Raw genomic sequence first — 17,780 nt, 5'->3', positions numbered from 1 at the left:
GGTTGATCCAAGGGAGATAATTATTGAACGATGTTCAATGAGAAATAAAATATCTTTATTCACTTAGCACTCGCGTACACTTTATTTAACGGCTTCCTCACAGTCGTTACGATCGCGTAAGATACAAACTCGGAGTTCGCGATACCGACGTGCAGCTCGTGCTTAGATCAAACTTAGAAACCCGTCGTGACGATCGAGTCACCTTCTTTTATACAGATCAGTATCAAGGTTAGCAACGTCTGCTTTCCGTGAATGCTGATCTACTTCGCTTGTTTGTGAGGCAATCCGCCGATCGTTTCCTCATGCGTTTAACGCCTCAGCGTTTAATTATAATCGATTGTTACTTGTCTAAAGAATAGCATTGGTCAATATCTTTGTTAATTTTAAATACCTTATTCGTCTTTCTAAGAACGTGCTTCGAGTTGAAAGTTTTATTTGCTAATTCTTTAAACAATAGCGTTGCTAAATTAAAATATCTCGTTGTAGTCTTTCGACACACAACAAATACAGTTTAATCTAATGTAGTACTTAGACAGCAATTTTTCATATTTTTATGTAAGAATTTGTTTTTCTAACATCTCAATCATTTTGAATATCTTCTTTTGTTATGTAATATAGACAAAATACCTTGTCTGAATAGTAAAAATATTGAACAATCTAACAATAGAAGTCTCTTCTTGCGCATCATTGTCTCAGGTCTATTTGCGATCCTGAAGTTAGTAAGATTCAATGATTGAATTTGAAAAAATTTCTTAATTAGTTCCACATTATATTATCGGCCATATATGATTACGAAATACGGAGAATATAAAAATCATTGTTTCAATAAGGTCCATATCCTGCAAAATTTTGCATTATATTATTCATATAACACTGAGAATATATCTCTCATATTACATTTATATATTTATACTCACTTGGATTTGGTGGTGGAGGTCCCAATCTGTACATATCTGGAGGAATGAATCGTGGTGAGAAAGGTCTGACTGGTGCCATTAAACCGGGATGCCGGCTTCTTCCCATAGAAGGGACTTGTCCTCTAAATGGGACCATAGGACTTACTACAATTGGTCTCGGAGGAAAACTCTAAAAATACATTATTAAAAAACAAATTAATTGCAAGTTTAATTAACTACAAAGAGACTTGTTAAATGGGTTAGTTAAATTCATAAAGATTTTACTCACGCCATAATAAATAGGCACATGTACTGGTTCGATATAATATGGTGTTACATCTCTTGGTTCTCTAGATCTATCTCTGTCTCTATCTCTTTTGTCACGAGAACGTTCACTTGATCTTTCACGTCTCGATCTGTCACGTCTCGATCTGTCACGATAAGTTCTGTCATCCATAAACGACCTATACAATGACATAATATTGTTAATATGAATAATTTATTGTTCCCCTTAGGGTTACAAGCTTTTCTTCTCGCCATACATTTCCTTACATCTATACTTAGTCTATACTTAGTCTATCCTTAATCCTATCTTAACCTAACCGCCTTTTGGAGCAGGAGCGTGAGCCATATATGCCCACCCTCCTCCTCCCCTACCTATACACACACACATCTCGCCTCTGGGACTTCCGTTTCCATTGCTTTGTACATCTTTTATGTCCAACTACTTCGCCCCTTCTCCCTCCCTCTCTCTCTCTCTCTCTTTCTCTCTCTCACTCTCTCACTCTCTCTCTCTCTCTTTCTCCCTCTCTCTCTCTCTCTCTCCCTTTTTCTCTCTCTCTTTCCTTTTTCCTCTCTCTCTCTTTCCTTTTTTCTTTCATGCATCTCTCTCTCCTTCACACATTCTCTCTTCCTCCTCCATATTTCCTTCCCTTTCCTCCTTCCCCTTTCTTTCTCTCTCTATCTCTTTCATCCACCGTTCCCCTTCTCCCTCCTCTCCTAATACCCAGCCTACCGCCTCCTGCCAGCTTCCTCCTCCTTCCTTCCACTCTCTACACTCCTCCCATACGTGTTCCCATGTTTCCCTCTCTCCTCCACATAATCTGCATCTCCTTTTTTCCTCCTCCTCCCAGTACCTTCCCTCCCTTACTTCATTCCCCAACCTGAATCTTGCCACTCTCTTCCATCTGCTTTCACCCCATCCTTTTTTTAGATAATCCGGTATCCCTTCCCCTTTTACTTCCTTGTACCATCTACTAAACCTCGATTCACTTATCTTTTCCCTTCTTTCCTTTCTCTGTTTCTCCTTGTCCCTCCTCTCTAATTCCTCATACCTCGCCTCTCCCTTCTCTTTCTTCTTCTCCACCTCCTCAATTGATATCCCCCTTTCCTCTAAGAACTTCCTCCTTTCTTCCTCCCATTCCGATCTCACTCTTCCCTCTTTGAATCTCTCTTTCATCTCCTTCCTACATTCCCTCGCTATCTCACTTCCCCTCCCCTCATCTAATCTTTTTTCAAACCCCCACGCCCTCCTTCCCGCTCTTCCCCTTAGTTTCTCCCTTTGTAGTTCCTCTCTCACCAAGTATCCTGGCGTCCTTGCCTCTACTCCCAGTACCCATCTTAAATATCTCTCCTCTGCCCTTTCCATTTCCTCTCTCTCCTTCCACCCCCATATCTCTACCCCATACCCCATCACCGTCCATACCAATTTATCAAACAACCATAACCTTCTCCCCCAGTCCTTCCCGAATCTTCTTTTCCCTATCCCCCATACCTGCCCCATCACCGTTGTCGCTTTTCTAACCCTCTCCCTGATCTGTGCCCCCTGCCCTCCGTTTCTCTGTATTATGTATCCCAGATATCTAAACTCCTTCACCTCCTCAATTATCTTCCCTTTCCATCTCCATACCTTTTTCCTCCATCTCCCTCCCCCCTTTCTAAACCTCATGATCTTCGTCTTTTCTGTGTTCAGCTCTAAATTCTTCCTGTCCAAATATCTTTCTAACCTTTCCATCATGCCCTTCATCTCCTCCTCCTCCTCCGCTATCAAAACCATGTCGTCTGCATATGCTAAGGAGTATATCTTGCGCCCTCTTAACTTTACTCCTCCCCATTTCACTTTCCCCATTTCCTCCTCTATATCTGCTAACATTACATTAAATATTAGTGGGCTCAATGGGCACCCCTGCCTCACTCCTCTCGCCGTCCAAAAGTTCCCCCCCTCCTCCCCTCCTACCCTTACTTTACTTTTCGTCTCCTTCAACACCTCCTCCACTCTTTCCACCAACCCTTCCCTTACCCCTCTCTCTCTCATTGCCCCCACTAATATTCCCCTATCCACCGAGTCGAATGCTGCCTTTAAATCTATAAACAGCGCCGTCATTTTTCCTTTCTTTTTTCCCAGCTGTCTGTTCACTAAATAATTTAAAACATATATATTGTCTAATGTCCCCATCCCTTCTCTGAAACCTGTCTGACTCTGTGGTACTATTCCCTTTTCTTCCACTTCCCTCCTTAGCCTCTCTGCCAACGTTATTGTATATATCTTGTAACATAAACTCATTAATGTCACCCCTCTGTAATCTTCCACGTAATATTGTTAATAATTATTCATATTTTTATTAAAAGAATGGTTTTGGCATCTAATATGCTCACTCGTCTTACAGATAAGCAAATTAGGCTAATATTTTTAATTTATAATATAAATAAAAATAAAATTTAAATAAAGATCAAGATAAAAATAAATTATTAGTAAATTATTATTAGTTGTTAATAAATTATTTCTATCAATCAGTACCTAGAATTTGAGGTGCATGGATCTCGTTCTCTAGAACGTGAACGATTAGTGTCGTATTTTGCCTCTCTGTCTGTATATCTCTCTTTGTGTTCTCTACGTTTCTCCACACTGTCTCTCCTGAAATACAGTAAAAACATAAAGTTTTCAAAAATCTAAAAGTATTACAGCAGATAAATTTCAATTAACTGGTAGTTAATAGCAGAGAATATTAGATTTAATTTCAGATAAAAAAAAAAAATTCATATATGCATACGCGCAGTTGTTCATATCTTGAAAGTTTATTTACTCTAAACACTCATATTTCTAAGCAATGTTTATACTTATCATTAACTATATAATACTCTTTTTTCGATTATTTAAAAACAATAAATAAAATTTGATTTTGATATCAATGAAAAATTAATGTTACATTGATTTACCCGATTTTTTTTTTTTTTTTTTTTTTTTTTTTTTTTTTTTTACGGTGATCATGATAATTCGTCCTACTATCGTAACGCTTCGAATCTATACCATACCTGAAACAAAAATGAAAAAACATTAAATATAAATTTAGCATTGTATTATTGTCATTGTTGTCAATTTATACAAACTTTGATTGATAGGAAGATAAATATCCGGGACTATAACCACGATTCCTGGTAGGACTCAAAGATGAAGAGCGTTTCGTGGAAGTTCGTAATTTGCTCGAGGAAACTGAAACATTAGTGTTAAAGTATTTTCTATAACACTGTTATAGAATATCTAAGACAATATACAACTTATAGAACATCAAAGTTTAAAAACTAGGATATTAATTTATTTTTTTATATACATCATGTAACACAAATTTATTTTGCTTAGATTAATCACAGATAAAATTTGTTCCACATTTCACATCCTTGTACATTTATACAAAATATATCTATATTCATATGAAATGTATTTAAAATAATACAAATTAAAAATAAAAAACTAGCTTTTACGTTCGTCAAATATTAAAAACAACAAACGCTCACAGAGTTAGAGATGGATTTCAGTGCTCGTGATTATTAATCAAAAGTTTCAGTAAAAACGTTTCGGCACATTGCAGATGTGTCGAAATCAATGTGTTTGATTAATAATCACGAGCACAGAAATCCAACTCTGATTCTGTGAGCGTTTATTGTTTTTAGTATTTGAAATGTATTTATAATTTGAATAATATTTATATAAGTATATAAGCCGGGCAGTTTTTATATTTTTTTCTTATTTAAAGGGTTTGGAAAAAACTTTAAGAAAAATTAAAAACATCATAAACTTTTCAATTACAGCCAAATCAAAACAATAACAAGCAACAATTGTTTGCATAATGCATACCTGGTTGGTCCCTATCTACGGCTACAACCGTACGTCGCTCCTCCACTTCGTTAGGTTTAACTATCGCCGTTTTAATTTCTTCTCTGTCGAATATCGGTTTACATCCTTCCCCTATATGGTTTATTACATCTTTTAATAATACAATTTTGATATGCAAGTAAAAATAATTTTGCTAATAATGATTTCTAATTCTCTCGACTATTCCACAACGTATTTTCACTTCTAGATTATTGCTATTAATCGTTATTATTGTAACGTCTAAAATAGTATAATAGATGTCTATGTTTTTATAATTAATAAAAATATATTCATAAAATAAGCTTAGTATTTAAATGCTAAATATACGTTTGTGAAATGTTTCTATTTCAATGATTTTTAAACAATATATTTCTGAGAAGACAGAATATGTAAGACAGAAAAGATCACAGTAAGATTTTTTCATATTTCTTGTTTCATTAGAAATTATCAATTTAGTATCGCTCGATTTAGTAGGATATATGTACTAAAGATGGTCGAAAAGATTGACCAAAAGATATACGACATTTATAATAGGACGACATAAAGAAGATTAATAAGCTAACATCCGGCTTCGGCTCTTGATCCCCGATCTTTTAACATGATGTTTAAAAAAACATATATAAAAGCATTCTATGAAATTCAAACTTTAAAATATACCATTTTCTATGTAATGATTCAATGTATAGTTTTTATTCAATCTAATTGAAAACTTTGATGCACAACATGCTGTTTAGCTTTTTTTACTGAATGACAATATAAGATTGTGAAATGTGTCTTGAGAAGTCTTGTAGAGTCTCTCTTTTTTAATACAATCTGATTTTTAAAATATATTGTTCATCTTCCAGTTTGCAGAGAAATTTTACTATTATAATACTTTACAATCATGCTATTATCGTACATAACATCTTGAAAGTAATTTGATGCTTAATTAAGATGTTATATAATAATTTTACAAAAAATACATATCTGAACACTTTGTTTTTAATTTTTAATATGATATTTTTATTAATTCTATAAAATCTGTAAATCTGTCCAAGTTTATTGAGCGAAAAAGTCTCTTATTACAATCTACAATCGATCAATTTGAATGATTATCCTCTTTTGTTTTTATTTCACTCAGAGAAACAATACAAAAAAAAAGAAAAAAAAAATTTGGACACACCCATTTTCAGTTGTTGATCATTAAAGATGAGCGATGCTTAAAAATTCCAGTCCAGAGTGCTAAAACATTAGACTAAAACTGTTAGATATAAACAAAAAGACTATCCATTAAGATAACATAAAGATTATCCATTGATAAATGAAGTATGTTATAATGTATCATTCAATTTAATAATCAATTCTTGAAATATAAAATGTGCAAAAAATTATCGCAAAATAAGTTTTTTTTGTCGACAAGTTTGAACCGTCTGTTAAAATAAACCGACGTTGGAAATAATCATCTCTATAATGTGTCTGTAGTTAAAACTAGATTTATCAAAAATTTACCGATTATAATTTATTAGTACTTGAAACAGAAATAAAATGGGATCACTAGATAACTTAAAATACCATAAAAAAATATATATATATTTATTTATATATGTTAGATTTACTTAAATAAAATAAATTTTAAAGCATTTAAAATTTTTATTACAAAAAAAGATATCCAAATATAGAGTTTATTATTAAATTAAACTAGTTATAATCGAAAAACAACAAATTACAGTTTTAACTACAAACATTAGGTGATACTAGTTTTGACTAGTTAATTCCAATTTTAACAATTTTAACAATTAATCAAACAATATTTCTATAAATAATAAAGAAGAACTACAAGAATTTTTTATACTTATACCCAAATATCTTCCATAATTTGTTACTCTTTTTAATATTAATTGTAGAAGGATCTACAACCATATGTCGCTCCTTTACTTTGTTGGTTTTAACTATCGCCGTTTTAATTTCTTCTCCATCATATATCTTCACAGGAAGGTATATCTACACCAATCTTCATTGTTGACTTTCTTTAATCATTAGTTCTATCTTTCTTGTGTCACTAACATCTTCAGGGAGCAAAATCTTCCAGCTGATATATGCTTCTAAAAATAAAAAGAAATCAAATCATTGTGTAATTATTTGTATAATATACGCAAATTGTTGTGAGAAATATCTAAACTAAAGAATAAAAAAATTTAAAATAATAACTTATAGCTCTGTTTTTGTATTTAGCAAAGACGGGATTAAGAAATGAGACACAGTTATTAAATAATATAAATAATCTTTATCTAATAAAAGTTTTTGATACTAAATAATTAAAATTAATATATTGATAATGTGAATATTGAATAAACCCTGAAAAATAAAATAAAGATAAAGAATAGAACAAATAATAAAGATAATCTTTAAAACACTTGTCTTGTAGGCTCGAACGAATATTTTCTCATTTCTCAGAATGAAACTTTACAAGGACAAAGTGCTTGATTTGAGAAATTAACAAAAAACAAAACCTGAAAGGAAAGTAAGCTAAAAGCTTCGATTTATTATTAAGAGAATCGTAGATAACGTATGGTGTTTGTCAAATCAATTCTGTAGACGTAGTCTAACAGAATGAGAGTTAACCATGATTTGCAAACGAACTCAAACCTGTAAGAATTAAGAAAATGTACGGTGTTTGTCAAATCAATTCTGTAGACGTAGTCTAACAGAATGAGAGTTAACCATGATTTGCAAACGAACTCAAACCTTAAACGGTTAGACCTTCCTTATGGTCTTTTGTATGAATGAGATATGCGTAATTCCTACGCAATGGCGGAAAGAGAGATGCAGGTACTGCGCAGTTTGATAGAAGGCCTTCAATCAGAAATTGAACTTGAGAAAGGATCCTTTGAGACTTTCTAGAGTGTTTCTTGCTTAGTATAAGCCAAGAAACGAAAAGAGGATTTCTTCCTGCCGATCAGAACACACCGAGAGAGATTACTTAGAGAATTCACTAGAGATCAGAGAGAACGTGTCTTTTCGGCGGAAGCGAACAAAACTTACTAATGGCCGCGCAAGAAGAAGGCTAGCAGCGCCTCTGTTCAAGCGCCCTCTCGCGTTTTTAATTCGACAACGGTCTACTTTTTTAACACAAATAGACATTATTTTCTCTGAAGCCAATGCTTCAATATCAACCCTAGATAATAATTAAATTTCTACAAAGAATGTAGAAATTTCTTTGTAGAAATTTCTTTGTAGAAATCTTTCTTGTAGAAATTCTTTGTAGAAATTTAAAAAAATACAATTTTGCCCTCTCTTCTTTTGAGAACCATTCGGGATTAACTATATCCCGTTCTGGTTCAAAAACGGATCTTTTCACAGGAATATATTTGCAAATACCTTATATTTAACGTAGTTTTATAGTAATCTGTACGTCCTGAAGACCTTTGAACAAGGGTACTTCCCCACTTGAAAACCCATCCAATCTAAACAGAATTCAATCGTAATATGTTAAATTAAATAAGTAATTATTATATTTTCCTTATTAAAATAGCCAGATGTCATTTTTCTTTTTAATATTACTGACATAACAGCTTCATGCTCATTTCCAGAGAGCAAAATCTTCCAGTTGTTCTTCCAGTAAAGATGATAACAAGAATTCAATTCACTGTGTAATTATTTATATAATATACGCGAATAGACATCATTTTCTCTGAAGTCGATGCTTCAATATCATCTAGATAATAATTAAGTTTCTACAAAGAATGTAGAAATTTAAAGAAATACAATGCATTTTACTCTCTCTTCTTTTGACGACCACATCTTCAGGATTAAGTATATCTCGTTCTAGTTCAGAAATGGATCCTTTCGCAGGAATATTTCTGCGAATATCAACCTTAATTCGACGTAGCTCTGTAGTACTAATCTGTATGCCCTGAGCATCTTTGAACAAGGGTACTGCCCCACTTGAAGACCCATCTAATCTAAAGAGAATTCAATCATAATATGTTAAATTAAATAAATAATTATATTTTCTTTATTAAGATAACCAGTCGTTTTTTTTCCCTAAAATTATATATTATTTGTATATAATTTGTGTAAACAATTTGTGTAATAATAGGTAATGTTTTCTCTCTTAAAATAATCATGTTCTTTTCCAAAATAGTATATTATTTACGTTCTTTAAAAAATATTGTTATTTTGTTATTCTACTGTTATTTTTGAACATTTATAGTTTACATTGTAAAATAATTTTTTTAAATTGAATTTAAACATTTGTAATAGTATCACAAGTAATTACTTCTTTATTGTAATTTTTCTCAACCAATAAATTTATTGTATCATTTACCGATTTTTTTTGTTTCTTGATTGAAGTATTCTTCTTATACATTTTCAAGTTCTGACCTTATTTCTACACTCACCCGAAAAAAAAGCGGTACACTGAAAATGTGGGAAAAATTCATCAAATTTCAACTGACGATAACTTCGTAAATAATAAAGATAGAAAGTTCTATAAAATATGGAAATAAAGCTAAAAATCTCTACTTTAAGAATCAATTTATTTCAATGTTGCAAAATAAATTTATTGAAAATGGCGGATGACAAAGCGCGAGCATGCAAAATTGAAAAATAATGGTTCGAGTTTGCGACGGTGCACGGTATAAACAAAAAATTGTAGCTTATTGGGATCAAAAGCGTACGAAAGTACAGAGTCTCCTCTTTAAAATGCTTTTTTATGCATCTTGATACGATGATTTTTCGCCGAGAGATTCGCATTTGAAGAAAAAGGCAGATTCTTACTTCAAATGCGAATCTCTCGGCGAAAAATCATCGTATCAAGATGCATAAAAAAGCATTTTAAAGAGGAGACTCTGTACTTTCGTACGCTTTTGATCCCAATAAGCTACAATTTTTTGTTTATACCGTGCACCGTCGCAAACTCGAACCATTATTTTTCAATTTCGCATGCTTTTGCTTTGTCATCCGCCATTTTGGAGAAAGTTATCACACATTATTGCGTTATGAATTTTCGAACACTAGACATCCAAACTTTTAAAATGGTTTTTAAAAAATCCTGCTAGCTGTATTACGTGCCGAGATATTCAATTTTGAACCAGACCGAATTGCAAGAATAAGAATTCTGTGGTTATCAGCTCCGCGGTATTTTAAAACTCCAAACTCTCCTTACGGTTATAAGTGTCAATTCTGCTCTTGGCGTTACCCAGGATCAACGGCGTGGACGTGGCAGAAATCTGATCCCGTGTGCACATGTTGGCACGTGTGTATGTGTGTGTGTGTGTGTGTCCGTGCGTCCGTGTGTGTGTATGTGTGTGTGCGTGCGCGTGCGTGCGTGCGTGCGTGCGCGTGCATGCGTGTGTGTGCGCGTGCACCACTGGGATAAGGACCTCATGGCTTGTTAGATCCACGATATTTTACGACTCCAAACCCTCCCGGTGGTGCGTGTACAATTGTGTGTGCGCGCGCGTATATTAATAATGGGTATGACCTCCTCGTGCGCGTATTACCTCATTCATGCGACGAGGCATACTTCTTATTAGTGTTTTAATTTCAGTCTGCGTAATGTCATTCCACTCTATTTCAAGAACTCTTCGAAGTTCTGGCAATGACTGAGGAGCAGGTATATGATTTCGTACTTTTCTGTTAATATTGTCCCATAGGTGTTCAATGGGATTTAAATCTGGACTCATTGCTGGCCATTCGAGTCGATTTATGCCAACTTCATCGCAGAAATCAAGCACTTTTCTCGCAACGTGCGGTCGAGCATTGTCTTGCATAAACAAAAAGTCCTCTCCGATGAAGTGCGCATACGGAACAACGTACGGTATGAGTACGTCTTCCACGTATACATCTGCGTTCATGTTTGCGTCAAAAAAGTGGAGATCTGTGTGAGCATTCGCAGAAATTCCTGCCCAAACCATTACAGAGCCACCATTGTAGCTAGGCCTCTCACTTACAGTACAGTCTGCAAATCGTTCTCCAACGCGACGGTATACTCGTTCTCGTCCGTCTGAAGAATACCAACAAAAACGAGATTCGTCGCTAAAAAGAACGGTACTCCATTCTGCATATGTCCAGCCTGCATGCTCGACAGCAAAATTGAGTCGAGTTACGCAATGGCGACGCATAAGCGAAGGTACATTTGCTGGCCTGCGCGGAAAAAGACCGTGTTCCGCTAATCTGTTTCGAATAGTGTCAACGGATACATTACATTCGCGGACATCTCTTAAATTGTTTCGAATTTGAACAGCCGTTCGATGTCTGTCTCTTAATGAATTTAAAACAATAAATCGGTCATCGTTTTCATTCGTACAACGAGGACGTCCCGAACCAGGTCTTCTTTGGACAGAATTAGTCTCCTAGCATAAGCACGTTGCACGGTTGACACTGATAAATCAAGTGCCTCAGCAACGTACCTTCGACTTCTCCCATCTTCAATTAACGCTACAACTTGAGCAGCTTTTTCAGGACTTATCGTCGCCATAATTGACCAATAATTTCAATGCGAAAAGATTAATTATTGTTTACTTTGACGAAGTCGTACGAATAAGTAACGCGTCTCGAAAGAAAAAGATCAAGAGAAATCAAGCACTCTTCTCGCAATGTGCGGTCGAGCATAAACAAAAAGTCAGGGCGGAGAAATCACAAAAGATCTGCAGACATCTCCTTCGGATGCAAAACAATTGATTGAAAAATAATGGTTCGAGTTTGCGACGGTGCACGGTATAAACAAAAAATTGTAGCTTATTGGGATCAAAAGCGTACGAAAGTACAGAGTCTCCTCTTTAAAATGCTTTTTTATGCATCTCGATACGATGATTTTTCGCTGAGAGATTCGCATTTGAAGTAAGAATCTGCCTTTTTCTTCAAATGCGAATCTCTCGGCGAAAAATCATCGTATCGAGATGCATAAAAAAGCATTTTAAAGAGGAGACTCTGTACTTTCGTACGCTTTTGATCCCAATAAGCTACAATTTTTTGTTTATACCGTGCACCGTCGCAAACTCGAACCATTATTTTTCAATTTTGCATGCTCGCGCTTTGTCATCCGCCATTTTCAATAAATTTATTTTGCAACATTGAAATAAATTGATTCTTAAAGTAGAGATTTTTAGCTTCATTTCCATATTTTATAGAACTTTCTATCTTTATTATTTACGAAGTTATCGTCAGTTGAAATTTGATGAATTTTTCCCACATTTTCAGTGTACCGCTTTTTTTTCGGGTGAGTGTATATAAAACACTAGTGAACATACCTGGATTAGAAAAGATATGATCATATATAATCAAATATATGCCTAAGACTCACTTTTCATACAAAGTGCCAGATTTGGAAACATTTGATGTAGATCTTCCTCTATGCCGGTGAAGGGAGGGAGACTTGCTATCACTTCTACTTCGACTATGACGTGAAGGTTTTTGCTCAGAATGCTTTAAAGTTTGCGCATGTTTTAAAGATTGCGCACGTTTTCTCTCATACTCTAAAATTTTTTGCTGCTTTAATTTTTCATGTTGTCTCTCACGTTCTTGCTGTCGCAGCCACTCTTGTCTGCGTCTCTGCTTTTCTTCTTCTGTTCTTGTAGTACGAGAAATTGAATGGCTATTATGATCTTCATTACGTACTGATCTTGGTTCCTCATCACGCCGAAAATTTGTTGCTCGAGTTGAATCCATGAGTGAAGAGATGCAAAGCAAAGTTCACTGTTGTAATATATAAAAAATTCAAATTTTGATTAATACAGAAGATACCTTTTGCCATTTTTTGTTTATAGTTAACAAAAAGCAGGTAAATTTTAAATATTAATCTGAAATCAAAATATGGATTCCTATATTTAATATATTTATAGATTTACCTTTATAAAGCCTTGCTTATAAGATACGAATAGTAAAAGGAGATAATAAATTATTTGTAAGTTTCGTGATACTTTAAAAACTCATTGTTGTATTACAATGTACCCAGAACAATTTGCTTAGTCACAGAAAGCATAAATATATACATCAACTACTTACATATTTTATGGAATGTGATATCAATATGGTCTATCCCTTCTTCGTATATCATTGGCCTTCGTATTGTATCCTGGATAAAATGCAATATTACTTTTTTTGGTAATTATGCAGAATACCCACGTCACCTCCGATTTTGACCCAACTGGTCTCATTCGATGCGTTTTTTCTTTTAAAAACACTTTTTCCTTTCACTAAATTGTCGCTCTGTCCCAGGAGACGAGATATTAAGCGTCAAAGTTGACGACTTTTCAGGTTAAAAAACTGTCACTTTGACGAATTATAGCGATGTGAGCATACGCTGCGGTCAGGCGCGCATGCGTTGTAACAGAATTGTGCGCGAAGTATAAAATATATTTCCGATAATCATTAATTGCAGAAACAGTACAAAGTTTTATATGGATTTTAACGCATATAGATATTCTGCCGAAAATTATCTAATTTCTATAAGAAATTGTGAAATAAAGATTGCAACTTGCAAGTATAGATCAATTGTCATTTTAAAGCTGTTCAACTGTTGTATAATGTAATATATATACACATCATAATAAAATAAAGTAATAATAACAACATACCCGTTGCCGTTGCACTTTACGTGATACTTTGGTCATAAATGATGTGATAAATTACACGGTTGTAACACGCTCGGGATCCGCCGTCAAGTAACGAATATTTTCCGTTCCGTTGCTGGCGAGACACGACAACTGCAGTCTCATGCATGTCGTGACTTTCGACAAAAGGGCGTCTATTCGCATGCGATCCTCCTTACTCACGGGCTGAGGAATCGCGTCCAGGGCCTCCTCGAAGAAACTTCTGTTTGCGAGAGAGAATTGACAGTTTAGATTCCAACATCGCTTCGACGTCTTGACACAATTTTTAAACTTTTCGTATTCAGCCTTTACCTCGCTCTACTCGTGCTGTAGGCTTGCAGAGCGTTTCTCAAGAGTATTATATCCGTTCGAGCTTGAACTATTCCGGCCGGACGAAATTGCGTGACGCACGACATGAGTCGCGCGAGCTCCTCCGCTATGGTCTCTATTATGTGGGACAAGATCCGCTGCAGTAAAGCTGGCGCAACTCGGCGCACCTGCAAAAAAAAATAGATACATGTCAGAGATTCAACAAACAACATTTCGTGACGTGATGTATTACCTCCGCGTGTACCGCGATTAGATTCGCCAGTATTTCCTGCGCGTACGGCTTTAAATGATTCGGCTCAGTATCGAAGTCCCACTCCAAGCCGCCTAAATACATGCTAGGCTCAATCGTGCCGACCAGTGGATCGCATCGGCGCTCTAGATATGCGTCCAAAACGGCGCTGTCTAATGTCTCCAGCTGCGTCCAATCGGAGTTCCATCCCACCGCGGTGGATAACTCCGGGTAGCCTTGAGCTTTTAGGGCGTCTCCGATTCTTGGTAAAACGGTATTTAGCGTGTATCGTATATTGCTTAACGAGATCAAGAGACATTGCTCCCACGACTGATAAAAAAATTTAAAGACGTTAAAAGAAGAGGATAATTCCTTTTTACTTGTCGTAGCGCATCGAAATTCTTCACTTACCGGTCCTTGATGCTTACTGGGTTTACTCTTGTAGCCGGAAGGCGAGCCGATCAATTGCGAGACCGACGTCTCATCGTTGTCCATCGCCTCTTCGCAACCGCTAAATGCCAATTGTTGTAGGCACCGTGCGAACGACGCGAACAATGTTTTAATTGTATTGTGATAAAGAATCTGATAGGCCGGATTATTGAACAGCGGTCCTTCTCGCGGACCGCAAGCGACCACCGTGTCGCGCGCGTGTTTCGATATCTCGAGGACTATTTCTTCGAACAGGTACGGCTACTCGGCACAAAAGGATTACTGCATAAATCTGCAATAAGACTAGAATTCGCTCTAAAATATCAAATTTTTGTTATACCAGTTTTGTGACACCACCGTCCTCGTTTAAGTATTCTATCTGCCATGTTTCTTTCCGATTCAGAGCTGTTATATTGTCCGCCCCTTGTTTGAAGAGAGCGACCAAACACTGTATCCTATATTACACAAGAAGACACACTGAAACATGGATAATGAGAAGTTAAGTGCCAAGCGATAATTCGAACGTACCTTAAATCCAATATAAATGATCCGAAGATATCGAGAGCTTCGCTAGGCAAATCTAGATGGATCAGAGACGCGTACATTTGCCTAACACAACGTAAAATATGCAATAGCCATGTGGCTTCTACGTCGTGACTGCACGTGCTTTTCATGGCCTCCATAGCGCGTTGCATACTCGATAAAACTAAATTCTGTTAAGGAAAATAATTCATTTTAGATGCGGCGATAAATATTTGGAGGATATACATGTACTTTTTGTTTTATTATGATAAAAAATTAAATTTGGTAATACATACTTTAAAAAGACTTTGCTTTTCTGCATCTACTGCTACATGTAACTGTCCTGTGAAGTAACTCTGTCCTAATCTCCACAAATCCGGCAATTGTTCGACCACGATGTCGCAGATCGCTTCGACGCATGAGATTTGTGGTGGTAAATTATTTTCGTCATTTTTCTGTGATCGTAGCTGTTTGATATTTATCGGCGTAGACTTGGACATTTTGCTCCCATCCTCGCAATTAATCTTAACTGCGTCCAGATGTTCGTGTATAGCGTTGGCGACACTTTTTTCTAGATAATTTGCATGTGAAACTAAAACATAAAATTTGGAATTTTCTCTTTTTTTTCAAGAGAGAGAGTACAATATTTATTAAAATATATTCATCTTAAATATATACCTATTGCATCCCATGCTGGATCGCCCTCAGCGTCGAGATTGACAAGGTTTCTAATGATCTTCTTACGCTCTTCTAAGCTGAACGGCATCTCTTCTAATTTTTTTCGCAACAGCACTTTGAAATTGCTAATTCTATTATCAATTTCTTCCAATACCTTCCTGAAGACCTCCACCTCTGTATTTTTAAACAAATTTTTAACTCTGGCATAGTCATTAATTACGAGATCGTAATTGCCACGTTTGATATTTCTCTCAATGTTTATCGGCATACAAAAGAGAAATTTGTAACGTTGCATAACAGCCAGTGCATTGCGAGTGGCATCAGCTCTGTCCCTTCTCGCTAATACATCGTCAAATAATTTATTAGCCTCTGACATAGATTGCTTGATAGCTGTCTCCAGTTTCTCTGTGGGATCGCTGCCATAGCTCTTCATATCTGCTTCAAACTGATCTTTTAATGACATTATTGTATCTAGCTGTTCCATTACTGCTCCCACATTGGCCTGTTTCATTCAAATTTAATTACATATATGTAACAATTAAAAAAAATCCTCTTTATCTAAACAATTACCTTAAGAAATGATAATTGTCCTTCCTTTTGGGAATTGACTTTTCTCTTAAGATAAGCCAAACCAGCTTTCAAGTCTTCCAAAGTTGTGGCATGATGATGCTGTAATAAAAACCATCCTGGATGAAACTTTTCACTCGTAAGATCACCACTTCCATCCCCAAAGAGTTCCATCAATTCATCCTCGGGAAATTTTTTACTTTAAGATAAAATATAATTAATTATTATAAAATATAATTAATGATTTATAGTTACAATTTAAATATTTACTCGTTTCCTTCAACACTAAGTCCTAAAGGATCTTCCTGTTGATAATTTGTAGGTGACAATGCCCTTCTACCCCAACCTAAACTTTGTATGGGAGCTTCCTCTACCCACACAGCTGACTCCTTCATAGGGCCTATAGTCTCGTGATAACCACGAAATTGTACCGTTGAGGTTCCCTGTCCTCCACTGCGAGTCGTCACTATGATGTCGCCACGACCTTTGCATGGTCCTGATCTCGCTATAATTTTGTTGGAAGACTTCCATTCTGCAGATAGTAGACAGTCGCATCCACATATTGTCAATCCTGCAAAGCAAGCAATATCTAAGTATTCTTTATATCAAACTGACTACTATCAGCAATAATGTTGCTGATAAACTAAGTACTGACATTTATGTGTGAGAACATTAGCATTTTTTACATACTTTAAGTATCAGTAATAAAGTTATTTTTTATGTAAACTGATATTTTGTACATGTATTTTATATATAATTACAGATTTCGTTATCTTTAGGAAATTTAATATGCTTTGACATATAAGTGAAACTAACCAATAAGATCTTGAACTTTATTTCCTAAAAATTCTCCACGCACTATCACTCGAGTGCCAGGTGGGCCTTCCTTCGGTGATATTCCAGTGACTACCGGGGGAGGTCCCATTTCGACGATAACGTTCTAAATCATAAAAACATTTATCGTCCGCTCTCACTCATCACTTCTCATCGAAATATATTTCCTTGCCGCTTCTCATTTCTCATGTCACTAGATAATATCTGCCACAGTGTGTCCAGATTTGAGATGCAAGAAGCACTAAATTGCATTAGTATTTCACTCACACGTCTCTACGATGCGACATCATTGAGAATAAAGGTAGATCAAAAAGTTCATACGATCAATTCATATCAACAACAGTCAAAAGTTTCGAACATGACTGTACGTAGGACAGCAATATACGACAAGCGATTCGGTGCCCATTCCAGTATATATATACATATTATATTATATTATTTTATATGTATATATAAAATTTGTATTCACAATAAAAAATTTCCCTGTAATTAAAAGCATCCATTTTATATTAATTAAAATAAAATTTTTCTTATTTTGTCGCTAATGGCTAACCGACTGTAATTGATAGTTT

General features: G+C 35.4%; 2 protein-coding genes across 3 annotated transcripts; both read right to left on the bottom strand.

The window, feature by feature from the left end:
- Positions 1-33: 33 nt before the first annotated feature.
- LOC136996943 (uncharacterized protein DDB_G0283697-like) lies at positions 34-13,108 on the bottom strand. Of its 2 annotated transcripts, XM_067354919.1 has the most exons (10): positions 13,033-13,108; positions 12,332-12,723; positions 8,803-8,987; positions 5,029-5,139; positions 4,284-4,386; positions 4,113-4,208; positions 3,694-3,810; positions 1,186-1,360; positions 918-1,086; positions 34-839 (listed from the first exon to the last, which is right to left on the bottom strand). In XM_067354919.1, the coding sequence occupies exons 2-10, from the start codon at positions 12,694-12,696 to the stop codon at positions 823-825; spliced, it is 1,338 nt and encodes a 445-aa protein (XP_067211020.1). In that variant the 5' UTR covers positions 12,697-12,723; positions 13,033-13,108; the 3' UTR covers positions 34-822. The 2 variants fall into 2 exon arrangements, with proteins under 2 accessions (XP_067211020.1, XP_067211021.1); XM_067354920.1 differs by lacking the exon at positions 4,113-4,208.
- A 403-nt stretch (positions 13,109-13,511) lies between these two features.
- On the bottom strand, positions 13,512-17,511 carry LOC105668014 (exocyst complex component 2-like). The gene is made up of 11 exons (XM_012360218.2): positions 17,191-17,511; positions 16,645-16,945; positions 16,378-16,573; positions 15,808-16,309; positions 15,426-15,721; positions 15,136-15,320; positions 14,948-15,062; positions 14,590-14,868; positions 14,182-14,508; positions 13,932-14,116; positions 13,512-13,842 (listed from the first exon to the last, which is right to left on the bottom strand). The coding sequence occupies exons 1-11, from the start codon at positions 17,297-17,299 to the stop codon at positions 13,656-13,658; spliced, it is 2,682 nt and encodes an 893-aa protein (XP_012215641.2). The 5' UTR covers positions 17,300-17,511; the 3' UTR covers positions 13,512-13,655.
- Positions 17,512-17,780: the final 269 nt, after the last annotated feature.

Source organism: Linepithema humile, chromosome 5 (assembly GCF_040581485.1).
Source record: "Linepithema humile isolate Giens D197 chromosome 5, Lhum_UNIL_v1.0, whole genome shotgun sequence".
In the NCBI taxonomy this organism is placed as follows: domain Eukaryota; kingdom Metazoa; phylum Arthropoda; class Insecta; order Hymenoptera; family Formicidae; genus Linepithema; species Linepithema humile.
The sequence above is the reverse complement of the archived record's forward strand: the minus strand, read 5'-3'. Positions and strand labels throughout refer to the sequence as shown.